The sequence below is a fragment of the Neopelma chrysocephalum genome, unplaced genomic scaffold (genome assembly GCF_003984885.1).
Source record: "Neopelma chrysocephalum unplaced genomic scaffold, ASM398488v2 Primary Assembly neopelma1_360, whole genome shotgun sequence".
NCBI classification, from domain to species: domain Eukaryota; kingdom Metazoa; phylum Chordata; class Aves; order Passeriformes; family Pipridae; genus Neopelma; species Neopelma chrysocephalum.
The window spans coordinates 24,935-36,230 of NW_020898024.1; the positions used below are offsets into that span (position 1 = coordinate 24,935).

Consider the following 11,296-nt stretch of genomic DNA (forward strand, 5'->3'; position numbering starts at 1 on the left):
ATCGCGGAATGGGGTCCCCAAAAGATCCCCGTCCCTATCAGGTCAAGGCTCGCATGGAGCGAGGCAGAGGGGAGGGAAGGGAAGGTGGCTGGATGTGGAAGGAGGTGGATCCTTGATCCAAAACCATGGAATCACAGGAGGGTTGGGATTGGAAGGGACCTTAAAGCCCATCTCGTTCTACCCCTTGCCATGGGCAGGGACCCCTTCCACCATCCCAGGTTGCTCCCAAGCCCCATCCAACCTGGCCTTGGACACTTCTAGGGATTCAGGGGCAGCCACAGCTTCTCTGGGCAACCTGTGCCAGGGCCTCACCACCTTCACAGGGAACAATTCCTTTCCAATATCCCATCTAACCCTGTCCTCTGGCAGTGGGAAGCCATTCCCTATGTCCTGTCCCTCCATCCCTTGTCCCAAGTCCCTCTCCAGCTCTCCTGGAGCCTCTTTAGGCACAGGAAGGGGCTCCAAGGTCTCCCTGGTGCCTTGTCTCCTCCAGGCTGAACATGGGATCTGGCTCCCACAGCTCTTCCCACCTCCATCCCAAGCCAGGAAACACTTCCCAGAGTCCAGGGTCAGAGCAGCTGCAACCACCACTCCCAAACTGAGGCAGAGGGTCCCTTGCCCATCCCACCCTGTCCTGGAGGTGACGGAGTCGCTGCCTTCCACCTCTCCACGAATAAACCATTGGAGCTTAGTTCCATTTTTCCTTTTAATGCAAAAAAATAGCCAAACACATCTTCCTGCCCTCCCCCCGCCCTCCCCAGGTGTGTTTCTTTTTATCTTTGCCTGTTGTTTTGCTTAATATTTCCAGCCAAGCAGCTCCCCCCTCCCAGCCCCTCCCAAACCTCTGCAGCTCTAAAGGCACCCGGTGCTTCCCCATTTCCATCTTCCCACTGAAAAATAAAGAGGGAAAACAGTGGGGTGCACATTATTTCAGCAACGTGCCAGTTCTAATCCTGCCAAGAGATTATAGGAAGAAAGAAGAAATAATAATAATAATAATAATAATAATAATACAAAAATAAAACCACCAAAACGAGTAGCAACAAGCACGGAGCAGCCTCAGCACACAGTGTAAACAGAAGCTGTCCCAATCCAGGATCCAGCTCTCCCGGAAAGCAACAGCACAACATGCTTTGTACACCCCAAAAAGGTCCCTGTGGCACTGAGCAGCCAAGGGGAGGGTCTGGGTTTGAGCTTGAGTTGGTATTTTTTTGCCTTTCTGTGAAAGGCTGAAAGTGATCTCAGAGTCTCCAAGCGGCAGCACCGAGCCTGGCCAGGCAGGGAAAGGGATGGGGGGAAAGTGCCACGGGAAGAAGTGGGATTGGGATACAGGGAACCCGGAAAGGAGGCCCCAGGGCTTTGCAGCTGGGCTATCTGGGCAGCAGGAAGGGAGAGAGTAAACAAATACAAAAAAATAGAGATACAAAAACAATTTGTGTGGAGGAAGAGGAAGAGGAGAACATGGACAGTAAATTCATGGACTGTCAGGCTCCCCAAAGCAAGAATAACAATAAAAAAATCCCAGTTGAGGTGACAGCGAAGAGTCCGACAGAACTCCCTTCCCTGGGGAAAATAAAAATACAAATGAGGTACCTGTTCCACCCCAAATCCGTCACCCCTTCCCACAGCCACATCCACGCTCCAGCCACTGGTTATTGTCTCTCAGATAAAGTCTCTGGGGCCAGGGCAGCCCCGGAGCAGAAGCACCAAGTGCGTGGCTGGTTCCTCCCAGTTGGGTTGTCCAGCAGAGATCCAGTCTCTCCTTGACCCTGCAAACAGGGGGAGATTGTTCAGTGCTCCACGGAGACGGAGCCTTTTCCAGGTCTCACGTGTTTCTCCAGCTTTTTTTTTGTTTTAAAAAACAAAATTATATATATATATATATATATTATATACAGGACAATGAAAATATCCATGGAAACAAATGGGGTGGCTGGAAAAGATGCTTAACAAAAAAAAAAGAAGCCTGAAATAAGATAAATTCCCAACTCTTCCCCAAACTGATGCTTTGCCTTCCCCACTAGTCCTCCAAGACCACAATCTCCACGTTATGGACCTGGTGCTGGTGGTCCTCCACGTCTCCTCCCACCACTTTCTCCTCAGTCCTCAGCTCTGTCTCCAGGATCACAGCTTTGCCCTCGGGCTCGTCCGCGTCCGCCTCGGGATCCGGCGCCGGGTCGATCTCTATGATGGTCTGCCCGTCGTCCGAGGTGCCCTCCACGGCCTGGATGGTGGAGGTGATGCCCGACTCCATGGCCACCAGCTCCACGGGGTTGACCACGGCCGCCACGTTGGCCAGGGCCCCGCTGTCCTGCATGGCCGCCGAGCTCAGCAGCGCCAGGCTGGAGGATGGGTGCAGGGTCACCGTGTCCGAGGAGCTGGTCTTGGAGGAGGAGGAGGAGGAGGAGGAAGACACCACGGTGGCGTATCGGAAGAGCTGGGAGCCGGAGGGCAGCGTGTGCACAGTCACGGGGCTGGAGCCCTGGCTGATGGTGGCCACGGGGATATTGCCCACAGAGAACTGCTGCCCGACGGGCGCGATGGCGATGGGGGAGATGACGGTGAACTGGGGCTGCTGCAGGGGGGTGGAGGGGCTCAGCACGGTGGCGGAGGCTGGGCGCTGCAGGCGGGGTCTCTTGGGGGGCTTGGGAGCGCTCACGGGCATCAGCACCACGTTCTGGATGGTCTGAGACTTGGCCTTCTGGTCCCTGGCGAGTTTCTTCTGCTCTTCCAGCTGCCGCTCCAGGTCTGCAAAGGGAACAGTGCATCAGGCTGGGGACACCGGGAGCTCCTGGGGCTCCATCACCCCCCAGGGTTGTGACAGGGGACGATGAACCACCCAGCCAGCGTGATCTTGGCATCTCCCTTGGGATCAAACTACACTTAAAGAAAAGGTCAGGTTCTCTTGCCACCCACACAGGTCAGTGTTCCAGCTGTCAGCACCTGGGTAAGGCACAGGTAACGTTCCATCCCTGTTGGCTACTCCTGCTGGTGAGGAGATGGGCATTTCTGCTCCCCAAGCTAAACCCACCTATAAGGGAGACTGGACAAACCCCTCTGGGCAGTTGGAATTGCTTCCTGAGCTTGGCTGGGTCACATCCCCAGAGCCAAGCACCAGTACTGGGCACAGGAGCAGGACTTGGGGTCAGTGAAACATCTCCCTCACCCCCATCCTTCCTCCCTTGTTGGTGGGAACACTGGGAGCCAGAAGCAGCACAGTGACCTCATTTATCCAGGGCAGCAGGGGACTAGGACAGGGGTAAGGACAGATCCTATAGGACACAGTGAAGAGGGAGTTGCATTGACGTTGTGTGAAAGGAAAGTCACATTTGTTCCCAAGAGCAGCAGCAGGATGTGAACCTTTATTAGGCACTTTACCTGCCAGTGTGTAAAGAAACTGCTCCTCTCCTTGCTCTGTCTGGTTTTTCCTGTTGTCCAGAACCTTCTTGACTGTGTCCATTAGACCAAATGTGTGGGCAACGTTGTTCAGGACAGCAGCATCTGCAAGGAAAGGGTGCTCAGTCCCATGCAGGACTCAGGTACTCAAAAGATGCTCCTATTACACCAAAAATTTTCTGCTGCTTTTTGTAAAACTCTGTTCTTTCACAAGGGCTGGCTGACAAAGGCAGACCCAGCTCCCTCATCCTTCTGACATCCCAGGACTATAATCCCATTCACATGATAAAGCAAGAGGAACAGAGCTGTGTCACTCAAGCAGCTCCAAACTGCTGCAAATGAAAGCATAATTTGCAATCACAGAGATACAAACGAGCTCTCCACCTACAAACCATCACCCCATGCTGCTGACAGTGTCATTAACATGCCAAGCTCCACTGAAAGCTTTGCAAAATGTCTGTTATAATCCACTGACTTCAGTCACTCACAGCTCCGAAAAGCTGCCACCTACCAGATACAAAGATCCGCCAGCCCGAAATTAAATTAGAAAATTAAGGAAAAAAAAATATCCTAGGTAAAATGAAGTTTGTGGCTCCATGGATGTTCTCTCAGGAAGAGCATCAACAGGAGGTGCTCACAGGGGCATGTGCCGAACTGGATTAGGGAACGGATCCAAGTTAAAAATAACCCTAAAAAAGGGGAGGGGAGTTATTTTTAACCCGGATTGTTCCCCTCATCTGGTTCAGCCCCCAAAACAGGTTTTCTGGCACCACTGAAGGCAGAATGAGAAGTGAGGGGGCAGGACCTGTTTAAGCCTGCACTGTCACAGAGAAGTGTTTGAATAACTCTGCTCCAAGAAGTGACTCTGGAAGAGCTTCCACGAGGGCTGGGAGCTGTGGACAGTCATCTCAAAGTCCCAACAAGCTGCCAGGGCTACTCTGCTCAGGGAACAGGGTGGAATGGTGTATCCTAGTGCCTTGAAGCAAAGGCACTTCACAGCTGGGCAGGCTGAGAACACATCCAGGCTATGCTCCCACAGCTCGGCTAATGAGTGGGAACTCGTTCCCAATCCCGACTCACCAGCTTTACATGGTGGGATGGACACTTGCCAGGTTTTTTTTGCCTGCAGCTGCCCTTTGGAGGCTCCTTCCTCACAACCTACCTGTCATCTGGAAGGGAGACTGCCCCAACCTCTGCTGCACCCCTCTTAGGACTTCTTCTATCTCCTTCTGGATGTTGCACACCACCTCTTCCATCAGCCCCACATCAGCTATTCCCTTCCAGAACATCAGCGTGTCCTCTGGCACAAAAAAGGGGAAAAAGAAGTCAACATGTACAAGCAACTGGGATTTTCCCCACAGGGCCACCTTAAACCTTTCAGGTAAGTGTAACTTTGCAAGGTGACTTCCAGTTTGGCCACTGGGGTAGACAATATGTGTGAAAAAGAAACAACCAACCCCAAAGCAAGCAAAACAGACTCAGGCAGCAAATTAGAGCAGGTTTTCAAGCAGCTCCATGACTTCCAAAGCAAAGATGTGAAAAATGTTCATTTCACATCTTTGCAAGATGCAGAGCTTAAAATCTTGAGGAAGTTCTGGCTAAACTTCTGTACTGATCCTAAGAGGGAATGCAAAGCCAGAGAGACACAGCCCAGAGAGCTGACAGGGAACAAACAGGACTCTGCTCCCTGGTGGTTCCAGCCCAGCTCTAGGCTGGCAGACATGTTTTACAGCCTTGGAATAAATTAAGAAAAGCCCCTCACTGTAACTAGTAACATCTGAACTGGGGGATCATCCATCAGCCACGAGGCCAGGGCTGAAGTCCTGCAGTGGTGAGGAGCTCCATTTGGCAGGAAGCCTGGATGACTGGGAAAAGCTGGGATAGCCAAGGGGCTGGGGGACAGCTTACTGCCCAAACTCTCCTCATTTTCAGGATTTCCAACATGTAACAGGGGGAGGAGAAGAAAACACCCAGCAAGCAGCCTGGGCTTACCTGAGATCTCATCTGTGTCCTTTTTGATGCCCTCCTCAGTGGCCATGGTGACAGCAGCTGTGAGAGCTGAGTTCCACTCGATGCCCTCCTCCATGCTCTCCTCCGACAGCGCGATCTGGGTGATGCTCCCTGCCAGAGAGCCCCTGTCAGCTCCCTCTGGAGCTAGATCCCTGCTTTGATTCCCACCCCCTCACCCCTCCCAAGGCTCTCCTTCACTCTCAGGTCAAGTTTGTGCTTGGCTTCTTTCAACCAAATGCTTCTTGTTGGAGCTGTGACAGTGAAAGGCCCTGGGAGTTCTGGAGGGAAAACCATGTGCCCTCCAAAAAGCAAAGTGGGGTCCTCACACCAAAAGAGCAGAAAGGCCTCAGAATAAAGAAGGGAACAAATAAGGCTCAGGCAACCTTCTCACTTTGCATCATCCACAGGGACCTCTGCAACACAGAGGGACCTTAATCCCTCAGGAAATGATGGAGTGGGGGTCCAAGCTGGTTTATAGAAGGGAAATGGATCTGACTCAATCTGGATCAAATTTGGGACTAAGCCAATGTGCAGCCACTGTAAGGTTTAACCACGTGGCCATGGTGCATTCCAGGAGATGCTCCTTAGCCTATGGACAGCTCTTCCATCCCACCCACACATGGACTCAGAGAAATGTAACCCACCCAGCTGAACAATGCCATAAGATTGGGAACAGACTTAACCTCAGCAAAGAGCATGGGATCACTGAGCATTTGCAGTTGGAATGACAATCAAATCATGTCCAGCCATCACACCCAGTTCATGGATGTTCTGGAGGAGCTCAGCACCCCTAAATTCATTGTTAGAATGAGCCCAGCTTTTGCCTTTGTAACAGATCTCCAAATGGGAAACACACAGGAAAATGCTGTGCGAGCTCTCTCAGGTGTTTGCTCACACGGTGATCCCAGAACAGGGATCCCTTCAAGGTTCCCAATCCCACTCCTGGCTCCCAAGGCTGCCTCTCTGGAAAGCACCTGCTTGATGCCAGGTGCTTACAGCCCTTCCCAGTCCTGCAGAGCAGAGCTCCCTGACAAATGCTGCTGAGACCTCTCTGAGCAGACACAAGACACACTTTCCTTCCCCAAAAACAGAGTAGTCTCCTTCAAAACAGTGGGACCACCCTGCTGTGCCCGGGGAGAAGGTGGGAGGGAGAGAGGCATGAGAAGGAATTCCCATGGCACTGGTAGCTGGTTTCCTACCATCAGCTGAGGTCGGGGTCTGCACCACGCTCTGCTGCCCCGGCACCGGCGCTCGGGCGCTGCTGATCAGGAGATCGAACTTGGTGCTCCGACACGTGTTGGTGCAAACTTTGTCGTGCTGGTAGAAGTCAATCTGCCCCGAATCCATCATCTTCCTGTGCAGGGAGTGGGGAGAGAACCAGGCTCAGCTCAAGGCTCAGCCTGGAGACAAAACGGGTGTATTCCACGTGGGAATGTTACAGCCATGGGAAGGACACAGAAAGGGAGACCTCAGGGCCACTCCGCACACAAAAAACGTTCTGCAAGGCTTTCAAATGGCAAACACAAGCAATCCCCCAGCTTCAAGTGCAGGGCTCCAGTCCTGTTCCACCCCACCAAGTACCAGGACCCCCAGGTGAGGGCACTTCTGTCCAGGATGAGGGATCCTGGATCACACCACAGGGCCAGGATCTCTGCAGGCTGCTGGCAAAGTACTGTGAGGCTCCAAGAGACCTCCTGGGGACTTCAAAGCAGACAAAATGCCTGCTCAGGGTCCTGCAGCTGCAGGAGTGAAGCCGGGAGGCTGGACAGGGTCAGATACCTCAGCATGATCCCTCCGAGGCGAATGGCCCTTTTCCAGTCCTTCAGGGTGGATTTCCCAGCCAGGTGAACAAAATGCTTCGGGCTGATCAGCTGGTCATTGAACTGACAACGAGACAAACAAAGGCTCAGCAAACAGGGAAACGTCATTTGGGAAGACTGGGACATTCAACACAGCCAGTCCACAGCCCCACTTCCAACCAGAGAGAGGAGCTGCTTCTCAGATCCCTCCCAGCTTTGATCCCCTGGGCACAGCAATTCCTACAGCTCTAGGATGGATGTTGGCAGGCATGACCTGCCACCATCAGCATTCAAACCACACAGTCTAACCAAGAACGGCCCTGAAGGCTCTGTATGAACCAAATCATCTCCTGTGAACATGTCACCTTGGAGATCCTTGCAGGAGCTCCTGTTACATCAAATAGCCCAGGAGCTTCCAGCTGACACAGGTATTCCCTCAGGCATCCATTCTGTCCTGCTCCAGTGGCTCAGGTAATTCCCACTGAGGGGGAGCAGCACATGGGGCTCAGATTCGATGTATTTGCTGTCACACTGCCACACTCTCAAGCGGGAAAAGGTAACAGCAAGATTTCTCTTCCCAGTGCAACCTGCTCCCCAAAGAAGTGACAGGAGTGGAGTACCAGGACTCCGAGGGAAAGAGGGAAGGAAGCAAAGCTCCTCTGAATCTCAGCACGCATCCCCTGCCTGCCTTCAATTCCTCCTCAAGGGCCAATAGAGATGTGTGATATCCTCCTCTCCTCTTCCCATGCTTCTCCCCATCTAAAAACAACCCGAGTACCAACAATCCAAAGGCAAAGCCACTCAGTTCCAGGACAAGGTTAGGATGAAACACAAGAAGTAAGGAAGTCCTGTGGAGGTCAAGCACAGAAAAAATCCACGGGGAGTTTTCCCCTTACCTTCACACACTTGACATTGATTCCTGGACAGACAAACTTCTTCCAGAGCAGGATGGCCTTGCTCTCCCCGCAGGTGATGGGATAGGCGATCTCGATCTCCTCGCTCGTTTCCAGGGTGCTGGGGTCTGAGGGAGGAACGGCTCAAAATGAGACTTCCCACCCAAGAGACTCGAGTCCCACAAGGCAGGAGATAGGAGCTCACAGGTTGTGAGATCTGCACTTGGGAAAACAAAAAAAGGGCTGATCCTAGTTCAGGATCAGTCCTCTATTAGTCTTCTCCACATACTAACTCCAAAAGTAACTGGCATCTGCTTTTTGGTATAATGATGCCCAAAATTAAGCTCAGCTATCAGGAGAACATGAGACCAGAAATCCAACACATCTGTAAGGGGGAGGTGTCAATGACAACAATCTTTGTGGCAACAAAATGGCTTAACATTTGAAGCACAGATCTCTCTCAGATTCTTGGAGCTCTGGTATCTCTTTAGCAGCAATATCAGATATTTACTGATAATATATTCACTTCGCACAGAGTTTTCTGCTAATACTGCCAAAAGACCCACACCCACACAGGAAGCAGAACTCTAGTCAAGATCTAGTGACAGCACCCAGTGACAGGAGCCTTTTCCCACACACTGCTCAGGGAATGGCAGGGAGCACTTGGCTCTTCTGAACATCCAACCCAAACCATCAGGCTGTTGGTTCAGCAAAGACCCAGTGACCAGAGCCTGGTGCTCCAGGCACCATCATTCCTCACCACCATCCTTCCTGCTGCCAGTGCCTGCACACCATGACTAGGGTGACATCCCGGCTCCCCTGGACCCCGTGGGAGCCCTTACCATTCACTGCAGGAGAGCCAGGATCTCACTTCCAGGACTTTGGGACCAAGCAGTAACAGCAGACTCTTATTCCAGAGTATGCCCAGCCCCTGCACCCACATCCATGCCTGGGAATCAGCATCTGCAGGGGCAGAGCCAGAAGGAAGCCCAGCGGACTGGAGACACCAGCCCTGCACAGGAGGGGATCTGTCCATGCTGAGGGGGAACTCACCAATCCCTTCTTCCAGCTTGTGGATGGTGTGGGTTTCCACGGCCACCACGGCAGCACTGGCCTCGGAGCCCTCCTGGTAAATCCTGTGGTGAGAGTGGCCATCCATAAACAAACCATGGAAATCATGGGAAATCAGGATGCACAGCACAGGGTTAAAATTTCAGCTCCTTCCTTCTGCCTGTCTTTGAAGGGACGTGGATTTTGTCTGGTGCGGTTTCAAGCACCAGGATTTTTTTGGCACTAATAATCCCAAGGACTGACACATGCAGAGGCGTTCCCAGTGCTGTCAGCCCACCCTCCACGCTGCCAGCACCACCAAGGCAGCTCTGCAGTCTTCCCTCTGCCTTCTCCTCTGCTCTCTGTCACCTGCGACAGCAGGAAGCGGAGAACAGTGTCCCAGGATGTCCCTTCCAGCCCTGTGTGCCACTGCAGCACAGGCTGACCACACAGGGGAGTCACTGCCAGGCCCACAGACACCCTGCTCTGTGAATATTATCCACCTGGCACCAGTTTTTTCACATCCCGATTGATCCAGAGTAAAAACGAAGCACCAAGGGTGCCACAAAATTCCCTCCACATCCCAACTTCACCGTATTTAAGGATTATTTTAGGGGAAAGCTGGCACAGAGGCACAGGTAGTCTAGACACACAGACCACCAGGTCCAGCAGCTGCAGGGAGGCCAAAATCCACCCTGGGGCTGCAGAGGGACAGCACCACTGCCACGATCCAGGCAGGATCCCTCAGGACACTTTCAGCCCTTGGAGGCCCCATGACAGTCACACACACAAGCTTTTTCCTGTTGTAATTTTCCCTCTCCCCTGTGTGGCACAAACCTGACACAGCCCTGAAAAACGCCGCGACGCTCCGTCCCCACACCAGGAAAACCCACAGATCCCCCCTCCACCATCGCATCCCACACCTCCCAGCCACACCAGTGCCACCCAACTCACCCTTGCTGCACCGGCTGGAGCTGCAGGATCACCTGGGTTTTGGTATCCTCCGGGTTCTCCCCTTCATTCCCGTCACTTGGTACAACCACCACATCACCCACAGGGACGCTCACCTCGGCATTCGCCATCTCTCACATGAACACGGCGAGGTTTTCCTCCTCCCTGTGGATCATGAAAGCTGGGAACAGATCCCACAGGCAGATCCCCCCCCAGTGCCATCCCACTCCTGACTTCCCGAGCTGGTGGCTCTCCCTGGCCCTGCACCCCCGAGGCCAGGGAAGTAAACCCACATGGTGGGTTTTGGCAAGAGCCTGAATTTCCAAGCCAGCCCTTGGGATGCTCTGATCCACCCCTGGGATGCTCCAATCCTTTGCTACCAGGAACATGCCTGGGGATGATCTTTCCCGGGAGAAACTGTGGTGCTGCAGGAGAACCTGGCAGGGAGGGGGGCACGGAGCAGCTGTGCTCCCAGGGGATGTTCCTGTGGCTGTGCAGGAGGCACAGAGGTGGTTTTGTGACTGCTGTGGGGCCAGGATCACCCCTTTGGGGTGTAAAAGCTTCAGGGAAAGACAGACTGTCAGAATCATGGAATGGTTTGGGTTGGAAAGGATGTTAAAGATCACCCAGTCCCACCCCCTGCCATGGGCAGGGACACCTTCCACCAGCCCAGGTTGCTCCAAGCCCTGTCCAACCCGGCCTTGGACACTTCCAGGGATCCAGGGGCAGCCACAGCTTCTCTGGGCAACCTGTGCCAGGGCCTCCCCACCCTCCTAGGGAACAATTCCTTCCCAGTATCCCATCTAAATCTCAGAGATCTCAGGTCGGGACCTTCCGGCAGGTGACGGGGGTCTCGATGTCCCAAGCTTGGGGACCCACCACCACAGGGGCCACGCTCCAGCCATGGGCTCCCCGGGGATCCCTGCGCTTCCCCCAGCTCCGGAGGGCACCCAGGCCCCTCCGGAACCTCCCAGGACCGCCCGGTACCCCCGGAGGGGCGGTGGGGCCGCGGCTTCCCCAGGATGTCCGGCACGGGGGGGGCCGCCAGCACACGATCAGCCCCGGGCGGGGGTCACCCCCAGCGCTGGTGAGGGCCGGGGTGGGGGTCCCTCCCCATCTCCCCCCGGGGGGGGTCCCCGAGCGGCTGTTCGGGGGTCGGGGGGGGGGTCAGGTCCCCCCGGCGGCGCGCGGCGCCCG

The 11,296-nt window shown here is 54.0% G+C and overlaps 1 protein-coding gene across 2 annotated transcripts in view; it reads right to left on the reverse strand.

Annotated features, from left to right (window-relative positions):
• Positions 1–760: 760 nt before the first annotated feature.
• Positions 761–11,296, reverse strand: part of GMEB1 (glucocorticoid modulatory element binding protein 1) — a 10,896-nt gene continuing 360 nt past the window's right edge. Inside the window, exons 2-11 of one of the 2 annotated variants that reach the window (XM_027705878.1) lie at positions 10,103–10,264; positions 9,152–9,234; positions 8,102–8,226; positions 7,186–7,289; positions 6,606–6,760; positions 5,389–5,517; positions 4,559–4,696; positions 3,379–3,501; positions 2,057–2,748; positions 761–1,769 (exon numbers count right to left, since the gene is read on the reverse strand). In XM_027705878.1, the coding sequence (XP_027561679.1) occupies positions 1,653–1,769; positions 2,057–2,748; positions 3,379–3,501; positions 4,559–4,696; positions 5,389–5,517; positions 6,606–6,760; positions 7,186–7,289; positions 8,102–8,226; positions 9,152–9,234; positions 10,103–10,230 (1,794 nt within the window). In that variant the 5' untranslated portion in view covers positions 10,231–10,264 and the 3' untranslated portion in view covers positions 761–1,652. Of the gene's footprint in view, positions 1,770–1,852; positions 2,749–3,378; positions 3,502–4,558; positions 4,697–5,388; positions 5,518–6,605; positions 6,761–7,185; positions 7,290–8,101; positions 8,227–9,151; positions 9,235–10,102; positions 10,265–11,296 lie in introns of those variants that run through there. The other variant, XM_027705879.1, reaches the window with a different exon arrangement.